Source organism: Oncorhynchus gorbuscha, linkage group LG11 (assembly GCF_021184085.1).
Source record: "Oncorhynchus gorbuscha isolate QuinsamMale2020 ecotype Even-year linkage group LG11, OgorEven_v1.0, whole genome shotgun sequence".
NCBI classification, from domain to species: domain Eukaryota; kingdom Metazoa; phylum Chordata; class Actinopteri; order Salmoniformes; family Salmonidae; genus Oncorhynchus; species Oncorhynchus gorbuscha.
The window spans coordinates 56,309,610-56,334,825 of NC_060183.1; the positions used below are offsets into that span (position 1 = coordinate 56,309,610).

The 25,216-nt window shown below is 43.5% G+C and overlaps 1 protein-coding gene across 1 annotated transcript in view; it reads right to left on the reverse strand.

Moving 5' to 3' along the window:
* LOC124048969 (mediator of RNA polymerase II transcription subunit 13-like) overlaps positions 1–25,216 on the reverse strand; it is a 148,173-nt gene that overhangs the window by 109,602 nt on the left and 13,355 nt on the right. Inside the window, 1 exon segment of the mRNA XM_046370203.1 lies at positions 10,977–11,214. Coding sequence (XP_046226159.1) covers positions 10,977–11,214 — 238 coding nt within the window.

Consider the following 25,216-nt stretch of genomic DNA (forward strand, 5'->3'; position numbering starts at 1 on the left):
TTGTATATCCTGAACATGTTTCTTTCCAGCCCATACAGCAGCAGTGGTTCCCCCTCGTTCAGCCCCTTCCTGGGGTTGACCCATTACTTCTACTGGACTGTTGCCTTGTTGACCTTGCCTCTTTCATCCAACCTCCACCCCTCTTCACATCTCTACCTTCATGAATGCTTTCCTAGCAGCACAACAACACTTCTCTGAAAACACTCTCCCACACACACCTTATCAGGCCCCAGTCAGAAACATGAACAGGATATCCTGCCAAAGCACAGACACACCATTCCCCGTTAAACTTTCAATGTGGTTCCAGACAAGATCTGTTAACAGTGTTTAGACTGAATATAATTTGTTTAGGGGCATCAAATCCCACCGTGGCTATGTGTGCACTGCAGGTAGGTAAAGTCCAGCCCACTATGACTAGGAGGGGGGAAAGCAACACTGTCTGGCATTTCACCTCGGTAATGCCTAGGTCACATCTCCCAGCAGCTGTCTATAACATTCAACTGGCTGTAGACGGAAAGACAAAATAACATATTGAGGGGAAGAAAAATACAAAACTGGCAAAAGGGAAGAGCCCAGTGTTTTTATTCCTCCCTCCATTTGTTCGTTATCTCTTTATTTCGATCATTGATTTGCTCAAGGAGCTATATTCAGCACATGATGTATGGCAGTGAGATCACTGAAACAATGGCTGTGTCTCAGACAGCAGGATAGGTAGAGGAAGGAGGGGGGAGAAAAGAACAGAATGGTAATGGACTAATTAGATAATGACACTTCATTCTGTCCATAGACACATGAGCAATGCCTGTACATCCCAACGTTGCAACAACGTTGAGAGCCCTCCATACTGTGTATGACCTTCATTTGAAACAACATTGAGAGCCCTCCATACTGTGTATGATCTTCATCTGAAACAACGTTGAGAATCCTCCATACTGGGTATGATCTTCATTTGAAACAACGTTGAGAATCCTCCATACTGTGTATGATCTTCATCTGAAACAACATTGAGAATCCTCCATACTGTGTATGATCTTCATCTGAAACAACGTTGAGAATCCTCCATACTGTGTATGATCTTCATCTGAAACAACATTGAGAATCCTCCATACTGTGTATGATCTTCATCTGAAACAACGTTGAGAATCCTCCATACTGTGTATGATCTTCATCTGAAACAACGTTGAGAATCCTCCATACTGTGTATGATCTTCATCTGAAACAACGTTGAGAATCCTCCATACTGTGTATGATCTTCATCTGAAACAACGTTGAGAATCCTCCATACTGTGTATGATCTTCATTTGAAACAACATTGAGAGCCCTCCATACTGTGTATGATCTTCATCTGAAACAACGTTGAGAATCCTCCATACTGGGTATGATCTTCATTTGAAACAACGTTGAGAATCCTCCATACTGTGTATGACCTTCATTTGAAACAACATTGAGAGCCCTCCATACTGTGTATGATCTTCATCTGAAACAACGTTGAGAATCCTCCATACTGGGTATGATCTTCATTTGAAACAATGTTGAGAATCCTCCATACTGTGTATGATCTTCATCTGAAACAACGTTGAGAATCCTCCATACTGTGTATGATCTTCATCTGAAACAACGTTGAGAATCCTCCATACTGTGTATGATCTTCATCTGAAACAACATTGAGAATCCTCCATACTGTGTATGATCTTCATCTGAAACAACGTTGAGAATCCTCCATACTGTGTATGATCTTCATCTGAAACAACGTTGAGAATCCTCCATACTGTGTATGATCTTCATCTGAAACAACGTTGAGAATCCTCCATACTGTGTATGATCTTCATCTGAAACAACGTTGAGAATCCTCTATACTGTGTATGATCTTCATCTGAAACAACGTTGAGAATCCTCCATACTGTGTATGATCTTCATCTGAAACAACGTTGAGAATCCTCTATACTGTGTATGATCTTCATCTGAAACAACGTTGAGAATCCTCTATACTGTGTATGATCTTCTGTGTATAATATAATAATAATAATATATCATTTGAAACAACGTTGTCATGTGTGAATGGGTGGTCCCTCGAACCCATACGTTACAAGCGCCATGCTCTACTGACCTTCATCTGAAACAACGTTGAGAATCCTCCATACTGTGTATGATCTTCATCTGAAACAACATTGAGAATCTTACATACTGTGTATGATCTTCATCTGAAACAGCGTTGAGAATCCTCCATACTGTGTATGATCTTCATCTGAAACAACGTTGAGAATCCTCCATACTGTGTATGATCTTCATCTGAAACAACGTTGAGAATCCTCCATACTGTGTATGATCTTCATCTGAAACAGCGTTGAGAATCCTCCATACTGTGTATGATCTTCATCTGAAACAACGTTGAGAATCCTCCATACTGTGTATGATCTTCATCTGAAACAACGTTGAGAATCCTCCATACTGTGTATGATCTTAATCTGAAACAACGTTGAGAATCCTCTATACTGTGTATGATCTTCATCTGAAACAACGTTGAGAATCCTCTATACTGTGTATGATCTTCATCTGAAACAACGTTGAGAATCCTCCATACTGTGTACGATCTTCATCTGAAACAACATTGAGAGCGCTCCATACTGTGTATGATCTTCATCTGAAACAACATTGAGAATCCTCCATACTGTGTATGATCTTCATCTGAAACAACATTGAGAATCCCCAATACTGTGTACGATCTTCATCTGAAACAACATTGAGAATCCTCTATACTGTGTATGATCTTCATCTGAAACAACGTTGAGAATCCTCCATACTGGGTATGATCTTCCTCCGAAACAACTTTAACATTTAATCAGAGACACTAGCTGGGTACATTAAAGTGAATATTTTTTCATCAATGAGAAATAACACAAACCTTATGTTGTATTTATTGTCCTTTATAAATACAGATGAAAAATCTATTTTTCAAGGGAGACTAGGACGGCAGCAACAAAATAAAACTACTAGTAGAATCTTAGCCAGCACTGAAAATTATAGTCATATAAAGAGATATATAGCCACGATAATCATATGCACTAATCTAATGCCATTCCAGCAAGTGGAGCAGGTGGTGGGCAGTGGGCAGCAGTGGACAGCAGTGAGCAGGACCTTGGTATAGTACAGACTGAACACAGAAGATTATGTGATCACAGTGAGATAGGACTGGTGGAGACAGAGGTCATCCTTCCTCCAGCACTCAAGTACACACACAAATTTGGCCTCGTTTATTTCAGAGAACAATTAACTGGGAACCTTATGACCTCTGGCAACACAGAAACTCCTGCCAATTGTGGACACACACACACACGCACGCACACACATGCACACGCACACAAACACACACAAGCAAACACACACACAAACACACAACCCCTGGGGTTTCACAAAGCATTGCAGGCGGCTCTCTCCTGAGGTCCATAGCCCCTAGCTCCAGCGCTCTGCTCTGACAGAGGACACGTGTCTGTCTGCTATCTGGCACGGCTTTCCATGCTGTTGTTGTGAATGAGAAGCCGCCAGCCATCTCTCTCTTTATTTCGTTATCATTGATTATTTTTCTTAGAATTGTCAGTCTAATCCACTTGTTGTGTTAAGATCTTTGTTACGCCATCCCATCCTACTGATAACAATCCTTTTCTTTATCAACACCTTTCATCACCTACTTTCCATTTGCTGCTTTCTTCATTTGCTCTCATTACTGCTGGGCAAATCAAAATACACCGGAGAAGCCTGGAAGAAATGTTCTCGTCAGATAATGAAAAGTGTCCTCTCTACTACAGTGTTTTTACAATTGGGATGAATTTGAGCATACGCATTTGGTTAAAGTTACAGTAGCCTAACTGTACTAATTCAATAACGTGTTGAATGTTCTTTCCACATTCATGACACCTGAATGAACAAGCTGATGTGGCTCCTGATCCTGACGTGATGAGATGAATCCTTTGGAATGCTGTTCTGGTTGGTGCTCATCCCCAGGTCATAGTGCCCTTCAGCATGCTCACTTTGGCCCACATGCTGTTCGGGTGGGAGTTGAACAGGAGCCCACCACTGCCCACCATGTTGGTGCTCAACATCACCATGTTGTCCATCATGTTGTCATAGTGCCCCCATGTTGTCAGCATGCCCACCATGTTGTCGTACAGTGGAGCCCACCATGTTGTCACACAGTGGAGCCCACCATGTTGTCATACAGTGTACCTTCCAAAGGCCCTCATTCATTATTATCAGACTTCACCTTGAAAACTGATCTACACACCACAGTCCCATTGTCAACCATTAAGAGGTAAACAACACATCTGACTCTAGACCAGTGAAGGGGTTCAGATATTACAATGTGAGTCCAAGGTCTGGCAAAGCAGAGCCCACAGACAGGGCAAACTGGGTTATGGGAGTCATGGAAACACAAACATCAACAGTTCCACAATGAACACAAACAGTCCTAATCATCAAATAACCACACAGTCAAATGTAATAATTACAGTAGCAGCACTGTAGGTTAAGATAGTCAGTGTGCTACAAGGTCCTGACCGCATGTTCGTGGACACAGAGTGACTCATCTCACAGTACGGCGCATCACCGCCTCTCAGGCTGCTCATGCATGACACAACCCACACGGTAGGGCACAGCACATACTGATAAATCACTTCTCCTCCACAGGCAAAGGCCCAGAACTACATCTGACTGTCCCTTCACCAAAATCCATTTCTAGATCAGATTACCCCGTCCCCATGCTACCAAAAAAGAAAAACGTAATATGAGATTCTCATAAAGCAGTATTATTGAGAGAGTGAAAATATAGGGCAATTCCACCAGGTCTTAGGACCCTGGGGAGGCTAATCACAGCTGTATGTATTGGGCATGATGTTTAAACACTCCACTGGTTCGACATTGAGCCAATGACAATGGCATACAGAGCCGTGGGAGAGAGCCTGAGACACTGACACCTGAACACACTATCTAAATAATTACCTTAATTACCTTAATAATCAGCAACTTTAATATCCCTATAAAAACATTCAAATGCAGAGTAAAATTCTGTGCCAGTAACTGAATAAATATGAATTGACCTCATTCCCCATTATGTACTCCTTGAAGCGAAAACTGTGTAAATGTTGCAGTGGTGTAACAGCATATTACATCTGGCTCACATGGCAACTCTCTGCACACCACACAGTGACCATGGGCTAGGTCAGAGGTCAATCCTTCTAGTGGCGGATTCCATCATCCGGATTAAACAGAGAAATGATATTACTGGAGCTCTTTTGTCAATTACATGTTTTCTGAAAACCTGATATTCCATACTGAAAATACAAGCTATGAATAATGCCATTATCATGAAATACAGTACATCATCAACCTGATTACCACTTCAAAATCTAAATGTGGACATAGAGTATGCAATGGTATCACTGTAATTAATATTGCATAATATTATTACATAATATTGCACTGTAAAAAAAAACCAGGCAGATTAGGAAATGTCCATTATTTCATGAAATCATCATTAGATACACCATATCTCCTCATCTTTATCTAAACCATATCTCCTCATCTTTATCTAAACCATATCACCTCATCTTTATCTACACCATATCTCCTCATCTTTATCTATACAATATCTCCTCATCTTTATCTACACCATATCTCCTCATCTTTATCTACACCATATCTCCTCATCTTTATCTACACCATATCTCCTCATCTTTATCTACACCATATCTCCTCATCTTTATCTATACCATATCTCCTCATCTTTATCTATACCATATCTCCTCATCTTTATCTATCTTTATCTTTATCTACATCATATCTCCTCATCTTTATCTAAACCATATCTCCTCATCTTTATCTACACCATATCTCCATCTAAACCATATCTCCTCATCTTTATCTACACCATATCTCCTCATCTTTATCTATACCATATCTCCTCATCTTTATCTACACCATATCTCCTCATCTTTATCTACACCATATATCCTCATCTTTATCTATACCATATCTCCTCATCTTTATCTATACCATATTTCCTCATCTTTATCTACATCATATCTCCTCATCTTTATCTAAACCATATCTCCTCATCTTTATCTACACCATATCTCCATCTAAACCATATCTCCTCATCTTTATCTACACCATATCTCCTCATCTTTATCTATACCATATCTCCTCATCTTTATCTACACCATATCTCCTCATCTTTATCTACATCATATCTCCTCATCTTTATCTAAACCATATCTCCTCATCTTTATCTACATCATATCTCCTCATCTTTATCTACATCATATCTCCTCATCTTTATCTATACCATATCTCCTCATCTTTATCTACATCATATCTCCTCATCTTTATCTACATCATATCTCCTCATCTTTATCTACATCATATCTCCTCATCTTTATCTATACAATATCTCCTCATCTTTATCTACATCATATCTCCTCATCTTTATCTATACAATATCTCCTCATCTTTATCTATACCATATCTCCTCATCTTTATCTACACCATATCTCCTCATCTTTATCTATACAATATCTCCTCATCTTTATCTACACCATATCTCCTCATCTTTATCTACACCATATCTCCTCATCTTTATCTACACCATATCTCCTCATCTTTATCTACACCATATCTCCTCATCTTTATCTATACAATATCTCCTCATCTTTATCTACACCATATCTCCTCATCTTTATCTAAACCATATCTCCTCATCTTTAACAAAACCGTATCAAAACGTGGGGGCTAAATAGTTTTTCCCCCTCAAAAGCATTATCTCTGGTCTCCCTCCCAGAGACAGAGGTGTCCCCAGCCAGCCCATTACAATGTTTTTGTCCTGCGCTCTATTCAAGACCCTCGACCTTTGGCTCCATGTGTCTCCCGGGCCAGCTGCACAGAGGTCTCTGTGTGGAGACATGCCAGGGAATAATGGAGGAAGAATTGCAGGGGGAGAAGAGAGGGAGAGGAGATTAGAGGAGGGGAGAGGGGATGGTGGGTCAACCAAGGTCTGGAAACCCTTGAGTTCAGAGCTGATTCAGAGGAATGGAGGGATGAAGGGGGTAAGTATGTTTGGTTTGTGAGTGACCGAGTGAGGTGGACTGGATATCTGGGTAACGGAGGCCACAGTATAGCAGTCCAACGCTCTGCACTGACCGTTCGTCACACACGTAAAACCTCTGCTTTATTTTCTCCCACGCTTCATCTGATAAGCAGGAAGCCCTGCCTTCCCTCCCTGCTCCCTGCCATAAAACACACACACAGATACAGAGAGAGGACACAGGCATCCCCTGCTAAGAGCAACCACTGAGCTGGTGGACTGCCTCTGCAGCAGTGGAGAGTGAAATCCTACAGAGGTTATGCAGTCAGCAGTAGCACCACACTGTTTTCTCCTGCATACACTATTTTGGCCAGTGATGAGAATCGATGAGTGTGGCCCAGTGGCGATTAACGACAAGCCTGGAGATTAGTGGACTAACCTCATGCTGTCCTCCTCCTCCTCTCAGCATTCCATCTCATTTCATTAAATGCATCAGAGACATAGATGCTGTTGCTTTATGTAATCTCCGGATCAGGCGTTGGCCCAGCCTCAGAGAGAGAGAGAGAGAGAGAGAGAGAGAGAGAGAGAGAGAGAGAGAGAGAGAGAGAGAGAGAGAGAGAGAGAGAGAGAGAGAGAGAGAGAGAGAGAGAGAGAGAGAGAGAGAGAGAGAGAGAGAGAGAGAGAGAGAGAGAGAGAGAGAGAGAGAGAGAGAGAGAGAGATAGAGAGAGAGATAGAGAGATAGAGAGATAGAGAGGAGAGAGACTGTGTGGGGACAGAGAGAGAGAGAAAGAGAACAATAGACAGGAGAGAGAGACTGTGTGGAGAGAGGGAGAGAGAGAGAGAGAGGGAGAGAGAGAGAGAGAGAGAGAGAGAGAGAGAGAGAGAGAGAGAGAGAGAGAGAGAGAGAGAGAGAGAGAGAGAGAGAGAGAGAGAGAGAGAGAGAGAGAGAGAGAGAGAGAGAGAGAGAGAGAGAGAGAGAGAGAGAGAGAGAGAGAGAGAGAGAGAGAGAGAGAGAGAGAGAGAGAGAGAGAGAGAGAGAGAGAGAGAGAGAGAGAGAGAGAGAGAGAGAGAGAGAGAGAGAGAGAGAGAGAGAGAGAGAGAGAGAGAGAGAGAGAGAGAGAGAGAGAGAGAGAGAGAGAGAGAGAGAGAGAGAGAGAGAGAGAGAGAGAGAGAGAGGAGAGACTGTGTGAGGACAGACAGAGAGAGAAAGAGAACAAGAGACAGGAGAGAGAGTCTGTGTGGAGAGGAGAGAGAGAGAGAGAGAGAGAGAGAGAGAGAGAGAGAGAGAGAGAGAGAGAGAGAGAGAGAGAGAGAGAGAGAGAGAGAGAGAGAGGAGAGACTGTGTGAGGACAGACAGAGAGAGAAAGAGAACAAGAGACAGGAGAGAGAGTCTGTGTGGAGAGGGAGAGAGAGAGAGAGAGAGAGAGAGAGAGAGAGAGAGAGAGAGAGAGAGAGAGAGAGAGAGAGAGAGAGAGAGAGAGAGAGAGAGAGAGAGAGAGAGAGAGAGAGAGAGAGAGAGAGAGAGAGAGAGAGAGAGAGAGAGAGAGAGGAGAGAGAGAGAGAGAGAGAGAGAGGAGAGACTGTGTGAGGAGAGACAGACAGAGAGAGAAAGAGAACAAGAGACAGGAGAGAGAGTCTGTGAGAGAGAGAGAGAGAGAGAGAGAGAGAGAGAGAGAGAGAGACAGAGAGAGAGAGAGAGACAAGAGAGAGGAGAGAGAGTCTGTGGAGAGACTGTGTGAGGACAGACAGAGAGAGAAAGAGAACAAGAGACAGGAGAGAGAGTCTGTGTGAGAGAGGGAGAGAGAGAGAGAGAGAGAGAGAGAGAGAGAGAGAGAGAGAGAGAGAGAGAGAGAGAGAGAGAGAGAGAGAGAGAGAGAGAGAGAGAGAGAGAGAGAGAGAGAGAGAGAGAGAGAGACAGGAGAGAGAGAGACAGGAGAGAGAGGCTGTGTGGAGAGAGAGAGAGAGAGAGAGAGAGAGAGAGAGAGAGAGAGAGAGAGAGAGAGAGAGAGAGAGAGAGAGAGAGAGAGAGAGAGAGAGAGAGAGTCACTGCAGCCCTAAAGAAACAGGGATATGATGCCCCCCTCGGATACCAAAAGGGACACTACGATTGTTCTTCCAGTCCCCCATCACACAATTTAACGGATTCCACATTATAACTGCAAATTAATTAGCAAAGAATGAATCTACCCCTTAATTAGCGATTCATTTCTCACTTCTAAAGTGCTGTATTGTCTACTATTATTAATAAGGCTCACTCAAGGCAAATATTGTAAAAGAGGGTAGACGTGTGACATGTTGTGAAGAATATTATCATAATGTGATGCAGAGTGAATGTTTCTCTCTCTGTGGCTTTTGATGATTTTATAAACAATCCTCCTGAAACAACATATCCTTTGTTTAATTGGGCATGTCAAGAGGATCACAAGAAATTCTTATTAACAATCCAGATGCTCATAAATATCAATAGCTGTAACTTTGCACATATTAATGCATTTCACTACTTTTCCAAGATGGACACACTTTCTGAATTTTTCTTTCACTGAAGCGTTGTCTGTCAATATCTCCGGGATAATGTGTATCTCAAAATAAACTCACTTCCTAGTGTTGAAATAGCCAACAACAACAATGGATACAGTAGAGGTTACAAATGTGTGATTTCATGATGTACAGTCCGTTTACACCACAGCAGGGAAGACACACACCCAAACAAGTTAAACAAACTCCTAAACAAGATCCAGCGACGTTGATCCATACAAAGGCATCACTGTTCATTCATGTCACCTTTTCTGTCTTCTCATCACATCTCTAACTCGCCACTACACCACCCCCTTCCTCCTCGCCTCACCTCTCCTCTCTCTTCCCCTTCCTCCTCGCCTCACCTCCCCTCTATCTTCCCCTTCCTCCTCGCCTCACCTCTCCTCTCTCTTCCCCATCCTCCTCTCCTCACCTCCCCACTATCTTCCCCTTCCTCCTCGCCTCACCTCCCCTCTATCTTCCCCTTCCTCCTCGCCTCACCTCTCCTCTCTCTTCCCCATCCTCCTCTCCTCACCTCCCCACTATCTTCCCCTTCCTCCTCGCCTCACCTCTCCTCTCTCTTCCCCATCCTCCTCTCCTCACCTCCCCTCTATCTTCCCCTTCCTCCTCGCCTCACCTCTCCTCTCTCTTCCCCCATCCTCCTCTCCTCACCTCCCCTCTATCTTCCCCTTCCTCCTCGCCTCGCCTCGCCTCACCTCTCCTCTCTCTTCCCCATCCTCCTCTCCTCCTCACCTCCCCTCTATCTTCCCCATCCTCCTCTCCTCACCTCCCCTCTATCTTCCCCTTCCTCCTCGCCTCACCTCTCCTCTCTCTTCCCCATCCTCCTCTCCTCACCTCCCCTCTATCTTCCCCTTCCTCCTCGCCTCACCTCCCCTCTATCTTCCCCATCCTCCTCTCCTCACCTCCCCTCTATCTCTCATCCTCTCCTCTCTCTGCTATAGTACCCAAACCTTTCCATAAACCAATGCTTCTCTCCTTCCTCTCGTTCCCTCTCTTTTCACTCTCTTCTCCTGGCTTAGTCAATAAGCTAGGGTTCCCTGCTGCACATGTGCAGCCAGATAATGCAAATGCTTCTATAAATAGAGGTGATAGTGCTGACAGTGGTACTCTTTAGGTTGAGATATCTTTGGGTAATGCACACACACAGACACGCAAGGATCCGAACAACGGCAAGACAAATCCACTTAGGTAGTCTGTTACTGTGTGCTTCATCACATAGACTCTCCTGAGCCAGTACAATGCTACACAACATGACACAGTACATCACACCAGACAACACAATGCTACACAACAAACAATACTAAACATAAAATCTCAGATTCTGTCACAATTTCTAACACGTACAGACCCAGAAGATGTGCAGCTCACCTTCCAGCTCGTGATGGATGACGTCAGAGAGGTTGGGCTCGTCGCCCCACCAGAAGATCCACAGCTCCTTGACGTCAGGCTTGACTTTGCGGCGCCACACACACAGGAGGTTGGCCTGCACGCAGCGCATGAAGCTGCGCAGCACCGGGTCGTCTTGGGCTGGTGCCGAGATCACTGGCCCGTACTCGCCCCCGCCGCGGAAGCTGTAGCACCTCCACTTGATGCCCGTCAGCTCTGCCTGGAGCAGAAGAGAAAGAGTGTGTTATTATTACTTCTGTACACTGTAATTAGTATCAATAAAGTCCATTGAATTACAATACACAAAGAGAGACAGAGTGTTATTATATTAGTATACTGTAACCTGGAGCTCTATTGCATTCCTGCTAACAGGGCTGATTTCTGCCCCGTAACCGGGAATAAATCCACTGCTACTAGGCAGTGCTGTAACTGTTCTACTCATATCAATCATATTGTCTCCACCATAGTCGTTGTAAAATGAATATACTCTTATTGTATGACACCCAAATAGGCATGTGTGAGAAAGAGAGAAAAGGAGAGGAGGGAGGGAGAGATTAAGAGAGAGCAACAGAGAAAATGAAGGGAAGACAAGGAGCGAGAGAAGAAGGGGGAGAAATTGTGTCAGGGTCAATCACTGGAGCACAGTCAGTGTCTGACATCTTCTCAATTTCATTTGATGGAATGTAACACGTTTATGTTGCCTATCAGAGGGCTGGGGGAGTGAGGCAGTCAACCTTGTCAAATAGGACGTTTGTTCAATCTATCGATGAGCAGTAAAAAGGACAACCCCACTGCACCGGGGAGAGGGATCTTTAAACAGACGCGAAGACACACCAAGGACACAGAGGATAGATTTTCTCAGACAGGAAAACAGTCTGGCCAGGGTGGAATATTGCCGTCATGTGTACAGATTCCGTCGTTTCACTTCTGTGGGTTTTATTTATATACAATAAACAACGGACCGTTGATCCGCATTAGGAAATGATGGTTGAAAACCGTTAAGTCTCTCTCCACAAGAGACATTGATTTAGCTTTTGAATGCAACTCAATATCACATAGTCTTGAAATTAGGCTCCAGTGCGGGTGTCTATGAAGAACAAGGCTAAGAATGAACATCTCACAAAGGCTGCGTTCAATACCCACTGGGGCTGATTTGGCAGGATAAGGGAGACCTCTCGGAGAGTCACGCTGCCAGGGCTAGGCTCCTCTCCTGTGTTCAGCCAGCTGTGAGGGCCTAGCTTGGCACGCCGTCCTGGCTGGCACCATGCCACCCCTCGCCAACTTTCAGAAAATAATACTGTCTGTCCCATTGGAGCTTGATGGAAGAACAGGCTACAAGGAAACACGCAGCAAAATAGGGCACCTTGCTGGAAAAATAGATCTCAATGTGCTTAGGTGGTTGGAAAGATGGGGTGGAGGGTCCCAGCTTTAAAGAAGGGCATGTGTGTGTGTTTGTGTGTGTGAGGGGGTGGAGGGGTCAGAATCTCACTCCTGCCAACATGTGACCACCATGAGCCTAGGGGAAGGGACGTTCCCTCCTGCAGCTGCTACACTGTGTGTGTGTGTGTGTGTGTGTGTGTGTGTGTGTGTGTGTGTGTGTGTGTGTGTGTGTGTGTGTGTGTGTGTGTGTGTGTGTGTGTGTGTGTGTGTGTGTGTGTGTGTGTGTGTGTGTGTGTGTGTGTGTGTGTGTGTGTGTGTGTGTGTGTGTGTGTGTGTTTTTGTGTAATTGTCTTTCTGTAGTCTGTACAGTATAGCACACAAGTGTTTTTGGTGGAACAGCCCCTGTGAAAAATATGCCTTGTAATTACAAGGCCACTCTTCCATAATGACAGAGTGTGTGTAATCTGAGATATAAACATTGGCAAATCGATAATCTGGCCTAAAAATAGGCCCGGATGTGCTTCTTTCAAAGCTGGAGTCACTCTGTGTGAATGTGAAAACCATGGACACAGAATCTGACAGGGGTCACTTCTAAACCTGAAACAGGTTCACTGGGAGGTCATGTATGGTGTCTGTATGGCTGAGACTGCACTGTACGCCCCCTAGCATCACTAAGGTAGCTGGACTCTGTAGCTACATTCAAATTACCGTATCAATTACCCTCATGACCCCATTGAAACTCCTGCTATAGGCTAATACATTAGCACAGTAGGGGACAGTGGGGTAAATTGAGCCAAATGGGTAAATTGAGCCACCCTGGTCTGTAGGAAACCATATGCAAAATGAACTGTATCATTTGACCAAATATTTAGGAAAAGTTTATAATTTCATGGAGTCAGTTGAAGTCTATATAAGCTTCAATATGAGGTCCTAAGCCTAGCATGAATGTGAATCCTTATAGGTGTGTGGGCTAATATAAAGTACCAGTCAAAAGTTTGAACACACCTACTCACTCAGGGGTTTTTCTTTATTTTTCCGATTTTTCACATTGTAGAATGATAGTGAAGACATCAAAACTATGAAATAACACATATGGAATAATGGAGAAACCAAAAAAGTGTAAAAACAAATCAAAATATATTTTATATTTGAGATTCTTCAAAATAGCCACCCTTTGCCTTGATGACAACCAGCTTCATGAGGAATGCTTTTCCAACAGTCTTGAAGGAGTTCCCACACAAATGCTGAGCACTTGTTGGCTGCTTTTCCTTCACTTTGCAGTCCAACTCATCCCAAACCATCTCAATTGGGTTGAGGTCGAGTGATTGTGGAGGCCAGGTCATCTGACACAGCACCATCACTCTCCTTCTTGGTCAAATAGCCCTGACACAGCATGGAAGTGTGTTGGGTCATTGTCCTGTAGAAAAACAAATGATAGTCCCACTAAGCGCAAACCTGGTGGGATGGTGTATCACTGCAGAATGCTGTGGTAGCCATGCTGGGTAACTGTGCCTTGAATTCTAAGTAAATCACAGACAGTGTGGGAACCACACATGCGGAGATCATCCATTCACCTACTCTGCGTCTCACAGAGATACGGCCCAACATCTCACATTTGGACTCATCAGACCAAAGGACAGATTTACACCGGTCTAATGTCCCGTTCTCGTGTTTTCTGGCACAAGCAACTCAGTTCTTCGTATTGGTGTCCTTTAGTAGTGGTTTCTTTGCAGCAATTCGACCATGAAGGCCTGATTCACGCATGAAAGCCTGAGTCTCCTCTGAACGGTTGATGTTGAGATGTGTCTGTTACTTGAACTCCGTGAAGCATTTATTTGGGCCGCAATCTGAGGCTGGTAACTCTAATGAACTTATCCTCTGCAGCAGAGGTAACTATGGGTCTTCCTTTCTTGTGGCGATCCTCATGAGAGCCAGTTTCATCATAGCGCTTGATGGTTTTTGCGACTGCGCTTGAAGAAACTTTCAAAGTTCTTGACATTTTCCGAATTGACTGACCTTCATGTCTTAAAGTAATGATGGACTGTCGTTTCTCTTTGCTTATTTGAGCTGTTCTTGCCAGAATATGGACTTGGTCTTAGGGCTATCTTTCTGTATACCCCCCTACCTTGTCACAACACAACGGATTGGCTCAAATGCATTAAGAAGGAAATAAATTCCACAAATGAACTTTTAACAAGGCACACCTGTTAATTGAAAAGCATTCTAGGTGACTACCTCATAAAGCTGGTTGAGAGAATGCCAAGAGTGTGTAATGCTGACATCAAGGCAAAGGGTGGCTACTTTGAAGAATCTAAACTCTGTTTGTTTAACACTTCTTTGGTTATTACATGATTCCATATGTGTTATTTCATAGTTTTGATGTCTTCACTATTATTCCACAATGTAGAAAACCGTTAAAAAAAATAAAGAAAACCCCTTGAATGAGTAGGTGTGTCCAAACTTTTGATTGGTACTTTAGTCCAAATGTTTGTCTTGGGGTAAATTGAGCCAATGGCCATGTGGTAAGTCTTTTGCAAAGAGACAACTTTTTTTAGACAAGCTATGTTTTCAAAACCATAATGTTTACATGATTATTTCCAGGGAAACACCATATCCTGAAATATATGTAGATATCTTTGTTAGAAAGAATACTATATTTCTCTCTACGGAGTGATGCTGAATATTTAAACAATGTCTCAACTTACCCCACTCTCCACTCCACTCCTCTCCTCACCTATACCACACACACACACACACACACACACACACACACACACACACACACACACACACACACACACACACACACACACACACACACACACACACACACACACACACACACACACACACACACACACACACACACACACACACACACACACACACACACACACACACACTGAGTATACCAAACATTAGGAACACCTTCCAAATATTGAGTTGGAGCATGGACTCAAAAGGTGTTGAAAGCGTTCCACTGGGATGCTGGCCCATGTTGACTCCAATGCTTCGAACAGTTGTGTCAAGTTAGCTGGATGTATTTTAGGTGGTGGACCATTCTTGATACACATAGGAAACCGTTGATCGTGAAAAATCCAGCAGCATTGCAGTTCTTGACACCCTATGCCTGGCACCTACTACCATACTCCGTTCAAAGGCACTTCAATATTTTGTCTTGCCCATTCACCCTCTCAATGACACATACACAATCAATGTATCCATTGTCTCAAGGCTTAAAAATCCTTCTTTAACCTTTCTCCTTCCCTTCATCTACACTGATAGAAGTGGACTTAACAAGTGACATCAATAAGGGATCATAGCTTTCACCTGGATTCATCTGGTCGGTCTATGTCATGGAAAGAGTAGGTGATCTTAATGTTTTGTTTACTCAGTGTATACACACCCCAGAGCTGTGATGCAGATTAAGGGTGTTTAAAAGCAATGCCTCGCTTCCAAAGGCCCAATTTCTGGTTGTCGGTCGGCAAGAATCATTTTATCCAATGATAACAGGAGTGATGTGTTAATGAGGTGTGTGTGTGCAGGCCCAGGGCAGGTTTCTGTGTAACCTGGGAGCCAAGGTGCAGCTGCTCTATCTACCTAGAAGGTCTAGAAGGTCTGAAACTACTGCCAGTTGACCATAGGCACAGATCTAAGATCAGCTGAAATCAACTAACCCTGTAGGGGCCAACCTACTGTTGTCTATACTACAAGTCATTAGTGAACAATGGGTGAGTCCCAGTTACCCATAGGCATATATCTAGGATCAGCGTAACCTCCCCAAATCCTGGTCAATACTAATAGTGTGAAAATGCCAAACTGACCTTAAATCAGTGTCTAAGGAACCCCTCATCTCACTTTGACTCACGCCCGGTCATGACAACCCAGACAGAGCTAGTGAGAGGGCCAGTGCTATTTTATCCCTCATAATACGAGGGAACACAAATCACTCATAACACCCGGAAACAACCTGAGTTTCTTCCACTCCACTGCCAGTCAGCTAGATTGTATTTGTTTAACATGGCTAATAAAAACAGCACTGTTTCAAGCACCTTGTTTACCGGCCCTTACTTCTCCCATCTCTGAATGAACCAAACGCAAAAAACAGGGATTTTCCTTCAGTCACAGGAAGAATTCGGAGGTCTGACCTTCCTCTAACCTCCACTATCTCACTTTTCTCTTCTCTTGCACTCAATCTCTCTCTCGCTTATCTGTGTGGCAGGGCTGCTTTTGTATTATAGACCCTGTGATTGACAACAGCTACAAGTGAGAAGCGCGATCTCTCCCCAATCTGTAGAGAAGAAGAGATTAATCTAACTGTGAGCTTTCAGTGGATACAGTTGAAGTCGGAAGTTTACATACACTTAGGTTGCAGTCATTAAAACTAGTTTTTCAACCGCTCCACAAATGTCTTGTTAACAAACTATAGTTTTGGCAAGTCGGATAGGACATCTACTTTGTGCATGACACAAGTTTTTTTTCCCAACAATTGTTTACAGACAGATAATTTCACTTACAATTCATTGTATCACAATTCCAGTGGGTCAGAAGATCACAAATAGTTGACTGTGCATAAAAACAGCTTGGGAAATTCCAGAAAACGATGAAATGGCATTAGAAGCATCTGATAGGCTAATTGACATAATTTCAGTCAATTGAAGGTGTACCTGTGGATGTATTTCAAGGCCTACCTTCAAACCCAGTGCCTCTTTGCTTGACATCATGGGAAAATCAAAAGAAATCAGCCAAGACTTCAGAAAAACAATTGTAGACCTCCATAGGTCTGGTTCATCCTTGGGAGCAATTTCCAAACGCCTGAAGGTGCCACGTTCATCTGTACAAACAATAGTACGCAAGTATAAACACCAAGGGACCATGCAGCCGTCATACCGCTCAGGAAGGAGACACGTTCTGTCTCGTAGAGATGAACTTACTTTGGTGCGAAAAGTGCAAATCAATCCCAGAACAACTGCAAAGGACCTTGTGAAGATACAGGAGGAAACAGCTACAAAAGGAAGAAGCCACTGCTCTAAAACCGCAAAACAAAAAAGCCACACTACGGTTTGCAACTGCACATGGGGACAAAGATCGTACTTTTTGGAGAAATGTCCTTTGGTCTGATGAAACAAAAATAGAACTGTTTGGCCATAATGATCATCATTATGTTTGGAGGAAAAGGGGGAGGCTTGCAAGCCGAAGAACACCATCCCAACCATGAAGCACGGGGGTAGCAGCATCATGTTGTGGGGGTGCTTTGCTGTAGGAGGGACTGGTGCAATTCACAAAATAGATGGCATCATGAAGGTGGAAAATTGTGAATATATTGAAGCAACATCTCAAGACATCAGTCAGGAAGTTAAAGCTTGGTCGCAAATGGGTCTTCCAAATGGACAGTGACCCCAAGCATACCTCCAACGTTGTGGCAAAATGGCTTAATGACAACAAAGTCAATATATCGGAGTGGCCATCACAAAGCCCTGACCTCAATCCTATAGAAAATTTGTGGACAGAACTTAAAAAGTGTTTCGCTACCCAAAACGTTTGACCCAAGTTAAACAATTTAAAGGCAATGCTACCAAATATTAATTGAGTGTATGTAAACTTCTGACCCACTGGGAATGTGATGAAAGAAATAAAACATGAAATGAATCATTCTCTCTACTATTATTCTGACATTTTAAAATAATAAAGTGGTGATCCTAACTGACCTAAAACAGGAAATTGTTACTAGGATTAAATGTCAGAAATTCTGAAAAACTGAGCTTAAATGTATTTGGTTCAGGTGTATGTAAACTTCTGACTTCACCTGTATATAGTACCAGTCAGAATTTGACACACCTACTTATTGAAGGGTTGGTCCTTATTTTTACTATTTTCTACATCATATAATAATAGTGAAGACATCAAAACGAATTGGAATGCATTTCAATTAACAGGTGTGCCTTGTTATAGGTTAATTTGTGGAATTTCTTTCCTTCTTAATTTGAGCCAATCATTTGTGTTGTGACAAGGTAGGGGTGGTATAGAGAAGATAGACCTATTTGGTAAAATATCAAGTCCATAATCTGTAAAGAACAGCTCAAATAAGCAAAAAGAAACGACAGTCCATCATTACTTTAACCTCTTGAAGCTAGGGGGCACTATTTTTATGTTTGGGAAAATAATGTTCCCAAAGTAAACGGCCTATTTCTCAGGACCAGATGCTAGAATATGCATATAATTGACAGATTATGATAGAAAACACTCTACAGTTTTGAAAACTGCCAACATTTTGTCTGTGAGTTAAATAGAACTGATATTGCAGGCTAAAACCTGAGGAAAATCCAATCGGGAAGTGCCCCTGTTTTTGAAACCTCTCTGTTCTTAAGCATCCTGTAACGGCAGATTTCCTCCTCTTCGTCCGAAGAGGAGTAAGGATAGGACCAAGATGCGGCGTGGTAAGTGTCCATGACGATTTTAATAAGAAAAGCACGGAACACTATGAAATACAAAAACAATAAACGAATACGTGAAATAACCAAACCGAAACAGTACCGTGTGGCGACAAACACACACACGGAAACAAACACCCACAACCCAACAGTGAAACCCAGGCTACCTAAGTATGATTCTCAGTCAGAGACAACTAACGACACCTGCCTCTGATTGAGAACCATACTAGGCCGAAACAGAAACCAAACATAGAAAAACAAACATAGACTGCCCACCCCAACTCACGCCCTGACCATACTAAATAAAGACAAAACAAAGGAAATACATTTCAGAACGTGACTCATCCCTATTGCCCATTTAAAGGGATAACAACCAGATTCTTTTTTCTATGGCTTCCCTAAGGTGTCAACAGCCTTTAGACATAGTTTCAGGCATTTATTTTGAAGAATGAGCGTGAACGACCACATTGCGGAAGTGGATAAGTGGGGGCTCTCAGAGTGAGTTGTGCGCAAAAGAGAAAGGCGGCCATTGTTACTCCCGGTCCTAGTGAAAAGCCAACTGTCCCGGTTGATATATTATCGAATAGATATTTGAAAAACACCCTGAGGATTGATTATAAAACCCGTTTGACATTTTTCTGTGGACATTATGGATATAATTTTGAATTTTTTTGTCTGCGTTGTCGTGACCGCTCTTTCCGGTGGATTCCTGGGCATAAGGCACCAAACTAAATATTTGGATATTTTAAAAAATATATATAAAAAAACATTTGTTGTCTAACTGGGAGTCTCGTGAGTGAAAACATCCGAAGATCATCAAAGGTAAACGAGTAATTTGATTGCTTTTCTGATTTTCGTGACCAAGTTACCTGATGCTAAGTGTACTTATTGTTTTGTCAATCAATCGATAAACTTACACAAACGCTTGTATTGCTTTCGCTGTAAAGCAAAATTTCAAAATCTGAGACGACAGGTGGATTAACAAAAGGCTAAGCTGTGTTTTGCAATATTGCACTTGTGGTTTCATGAATATTAATATTTTCTAGTAATATTATTTGACTGTGGCGCTACGCTATTCAGCGTTGCTGATGATAATTATACCGGATCCGTGATGGGTGGTTCAGAGAGGTTAACATGAAGGTCCGGAAAATGTCAAGAACTTTGAAAGTTTCTTCAAGTGCAGTCGCAAAAACCATCAGGCTCTATGATGAAACTGGCTCTCATGAGGACCGCCACAAGAAAGGAAGATCCATAGTTACCTCTGCTACAGAAGATAAGTTCATCAGAGTTACCAGCCCAAATAAATGCTTCACAGAGTTCAAGTAACAGACACATCTCAACATCAACCATTCAGAGGAGACTGCATGAATCAGGCCTTCATGGTCAAATTGCTATAAAGAAACCACTACTAAAGGACACCAATACGAAGAAGAGAATTGCTTGGGCCAGAAAACACGAGAACTGGACATTAGACCGGTGTAAATCTGTCCTTTGGTCTGATGAGGCCGTATCTTTCTGAGACGCAGAGTAGGTGAATGGATGATTTCTGCATGTGTGGTTCCATCCGTGAAGCATATAGGAGGTGCTTTGCTGGTGACACTGTCTGTGGTTTATTTAGAATTCAAGGCACAGTTACCCAGCATGGCTACCACAGCATTCTGCAGCGATACACCATCCCACCAGGTTTGCGCTTAGTGGGACAATCATTTGTTTTTCAACAGGAGAATGACCCAACACACCTCCAGGCTGTGTAAGGGCTATTTGACCAAGAAGGAGAGTGATGGTGCAGCTTAGATAACCTGGCCTCCAAAATCACCCAACCTCAACCCAATTGAGATGGTTTGGAATGAGTTGGACCGCAAAGTGAAGGAAAAGCAGCCAACAAGTGCCCAGCATGTGTGAGAATTCCTTCAAGACTGTTGGAAAAGCATTCCAGGTGAAGCTGGTTGAGAGAGCCAATGTGAGTAAAATATTTTAACGTGTTAACCCTCGCAAGGCTGCAGGCCCAGACAGCATCCCCAGCCATGTCCTCAGAGCATGCGCAGACCAGCTGCCTGGTGTGTTTACGGACATTTTCGATCAAGCCTTATCCCAGGCTGCTGGGTTTTGTCCAACATGTCTCTGGACCCACTCACTGTCACAGTCATACGCTGGACCTAGTTTTGTCCCATGGAATAAATGTTGTGGATCTTAATGTTTTTCCTCATAATCCTGGACTATAGGACCACTATTTTATTACGTTTGCAATTGCAACAAATAATCTGCTCAGACCCCAACCAAGGAACATCAAACGTCGTGCTATAAATTCACAGACAACACAAAGATTCCTTGATGTCCTTCCAGATTCCCTCTGTCTACCCAAGGACGCCAGAGGACAAAAATCAGTTAACCACCTAACTGAGGAACTCAATTTAACCTTGCGCAATACCCTAGATGCAGTTGCACCCCGAAAAACTAAAAACATTTCTCATAAGAAACTAGCTCCCTGGTACACAGAAAATACCCGAGCTCTGAAGCAAGCTTCCAGAAAATTGGAACGGAAATGGCGCCACACCAAACTGGAAGTCTTCCAACTAGCTTGGAAAGACAGTACCGTGCAGTACCGCAGAGCCCTTACTGCTGCTCGATCATCCTATTTTTCTAACTTAATTGAGGAAAATACGAACAATCCGAAATTCCTTTTTGATACTGTCGCAAAGCTAACTAAAAAGCAGCATTCCCCAATTGAGGATGACTTTCACTTTAGCAGTGATAAATTCATGAACTTCTTTGAGGAAAAGATTATGATTATTAGAAAGCAAATTACGGACTCCTCTTTAAATATGTTTATTCCTTCAAAGCTCAGTTGTCCTGAGTCTGCACAACTCTCCCAGGACCTAGGATCAAGAGAGACGCTCAAGTGTTTTAGTACTATATCTCGACACAATGATGAAAATAATCATGGCCTCTAAACCTTCAAGCTGCATACTGGACCCTATTCCAACTAAACTACTGAAAGAGCTGCTTCCTGTGCTTGGCCCTCCTATGTTGAACATAATAAACGGCTCTCTATCCACCGGATGTGTACCAAACTCACTAAAAGTGGCAGTAATAAAGCCTCTCTTGAAAAAGCCAAAACTTGACCCAGAAAATATAAAAAAAACTATCGGCCTATATCGAATCTTCCATTCCTCTCAAAATTCTTAGAAAAGGCTGTTGCGCAGCATCTTACTACCTTCCTGAAGACAAACAATGTATACAAAATGCTTCAGTCTGGTTTTAGACCCCATCATAGCACTGAGACGGCACTTGTGAAGGTGGTAAATGACATTTTAATGGCATCGGACCGAGGCTCTGCATTTGTCCTCGTGCTCCTAGACCTTAGTGCTGCTTTTGATACCATCGATCACCACATTCTTTTGGAGAGATTGGAAACCCAAATTGGTCTACACGGATAAGTTCTGGCCTGGTTCAGATCTTATCTGTCGGAAAGATATCAGTTTGTCTCTGTGAATGGTTTGTCCTCTGACAAATCAATTGTACATTTCGGTGTTCCTCAAGGTTCCGTTTTAGGACCACTATTGTTTTCACTATATATTTTACCTCTTGGGGATTGTCACGCCTTGGACATAGTATTTTGTGTTTTCGTTATATATTTGGTCAGGCCAGGGTGTGACATGGGTTTAAAATGTTGTGTTTCGTATTGGGGTTTTGTAGGCATTGGGATTGCGGCTGAGTAGGGGTGTAAGCATAGGTTTGGCTGCCTGAGGCGGTTCTCAATCAGAGTCAGGTGATTCTCGTTGTCTCTGATTGGGAACCATATTTAGGTAGCCGGGGTTTCACTGTGTATTTCGTGGGTGATTTCGTGGGTAATAGGTTTTCACGTTTCGTTTGTTGTTTTTGTAGAGTAAGTTATTTCATGTCTCGTTCACCTTTATTAAAGAATATGAGTAACCACCACTCTGCATTTTGGTCCGACTCTCTTTCGACAGACGAACGCCGTTACAGGGATGTTATTCGAAAACATAATGTTAACTTTCACTGCTATGCAGAAGACACACAGCTGTACATTTCAATGAACCATGGTGAAGCCCCAAACTTGCCCTTGCTAGAAGCATGTGTTTCAGACATAAGGAAGTGGATGGCTGCAAACTTTCTACTTTTAAACTCGGACAAAACAGAGATGCTTGTTCTAGGTCCCAAGAAACAAAGAGATCTTCTGTTGAATCTGACAATTAATCTTAATGGTTGTACAGTCGTCTCAAATAAAACTGTGAAGGACCTCAGCGTTACTCTGGACCCTGTTCTCTCTTTTGAAGAACATATCAAGACCATTTCAAGGACAGCTTTTTTCCATCTACGTAACATTGCAAAAATCAAAAACTTTCTGTCCAAAAATAATGCAGAAAAATTAATCCATGCTTTTGTCACTTCTAGGTTAGACTACTGCAATGCTCTACTTTCCGGCTACCCGGATAAAGCACTAAATAAACTTCAGTTGGTGCTAAATACGGCTGCTAGAATCCTGACTAGAACCCAAAAATTTGATCATATTACTCCAGTGCTAGCCTCTCTACACTGGCTTCCTGTCAAAGCGAGGGATGATTTCAAGGTTTTACTGCTAACCTACAAAGCATTACATGGGCTTGCTCCTACCTATCTCTCTGATTTGGTCCTGCCGTACAAACCTACACGTACGCTACGGTCACAAGACGCAGGCCTCCTAATTGTCCCTCCTAATTGTCTTCAGTGGGTCATATGATTGAGTGTAGTCTGGCCCAGGAGTGGGAAGGTGAACGGAAAGGCTCTGGAGCAACAAACCGCCCTTGCTGTCTCTGACTGGCCGGTTCCCCTCTTTCCACTGGGATTCTCTGCCTCTAACCCTATTACAGGGGCTGAGTCACTGGCTTACTGGGGCTCTCTCATGCAGTCCCTGGAAGGGGTGCGTCACCTGAGTGGGTTGATTCACTGATGTGGTCATCCTGTCTGGGTTGGCGCCCCCCCCTTGGGTTGTTCCATTTGTGGGCTATACTCAGCCTTGTCTCAGGATGGTAAGTTGGTGGTTGAAGATATCCCTCTAGTGGTGTGGGGGCTGTGCTTTGGCAAAGTGGGTGGGGTTATATCCTTCCTGTTTGGCCCTGTCCGGGGGTGTCCTCGGATGGGGCCACAGTGTCTCCTGACCCCTCCTGTCTCAGCCTCCAGTATTTATGCTGCAGTAGTTTATGTGTCGAGGGGCTGGGGTCAGTTTGTTATGTCTGGAGTACTTCTCCTGTCCTATTCGGTGTCCTGTGTGAATCTAAGTGTGCGTTCTCTCCTTCTTTCTTCCTCTCTTTCTTTCTCTCTCTCGGAGGACCTGAGCCCTAGGACCATGCCCCAGGACTACATGACATGATGACTCCTTGCTGTCCCCAGTCCACCTGGCTTGCTGCTGCTCCAGTTTCAACTGTTCTGCCTTATTATTATTCGACCATGCTGGTCATTTATGAACATTTTAACATCTTGGCCATGTTCTGTTATAATCTCCACCCGGCACAGCCAGAAGAGGACTGGCCACCCCACATAGCCTGGTTCCTCTCTAAGTTTCTTCCTAGGTTTTGGCCTTTCTATGGAGTTTTCCTAGCCACCGTGCTTCTACACCTGCATTGCTTGCTGTTTGGGGTTTTAGGCTGGGTTTCTGTACAGCACTTTGAGATATCAGCTGATGTATGAAGGGATATATAAATACATTTGATTTGATTTGATTTGCTGTTCCCACATGCTTCAAGAGGGCCACCATTGTTCCTGTTCCCAAGAAAGCTAAGGTAACTGAACTAAATGACTATCGCCCCGTAGCACTCACTTCTATCATCATGAAGTGCTTTGAGAGACTAGTCAAGGATCATATCACCTTCACCCTGCCTGACACCCTAGACCCACTCCAATTTACTTCCCACCCCAAAAGGTCCACAGACGACGCAAGCATGTAAGAATGCTGTTCAACATTTAACACCACAGTACCCTCAAAACTCATCATTAAGCTCGAGACCCTGGGTCTCGACCCTGCCCTGTGCACCTGGGTCCTGGAGTTCCTGACGGGCCACCCCCAGGTGGTGTGGGTAGGTAACAACATCTCCACCCCACTGATCCTCAACACTGGGGCCCCACAAGGGTGCGTGCTCAGCCCTCTTCTGTACTCCCTGTTCACCCATCACTGCGTGGCTATGCACGCCTCCAACTCAATTATCAAGTTTGCAGACGACACTACAGTGGTAGGCTTGATTACCAAAAAGGACGAGATGGCGTACGGGGAGGAGGTGAGGGCTCGGAGTGTGGCGTCAGGAAAATAACCTCAATGTCAACAAAACAAAGGAGATGATTGTGGACTTCAGGAAACAGCAGAGGGAGCAGCCCCCTATCCACATCGACGGGACAGTAGTGGAGAAGGTGGAAAGT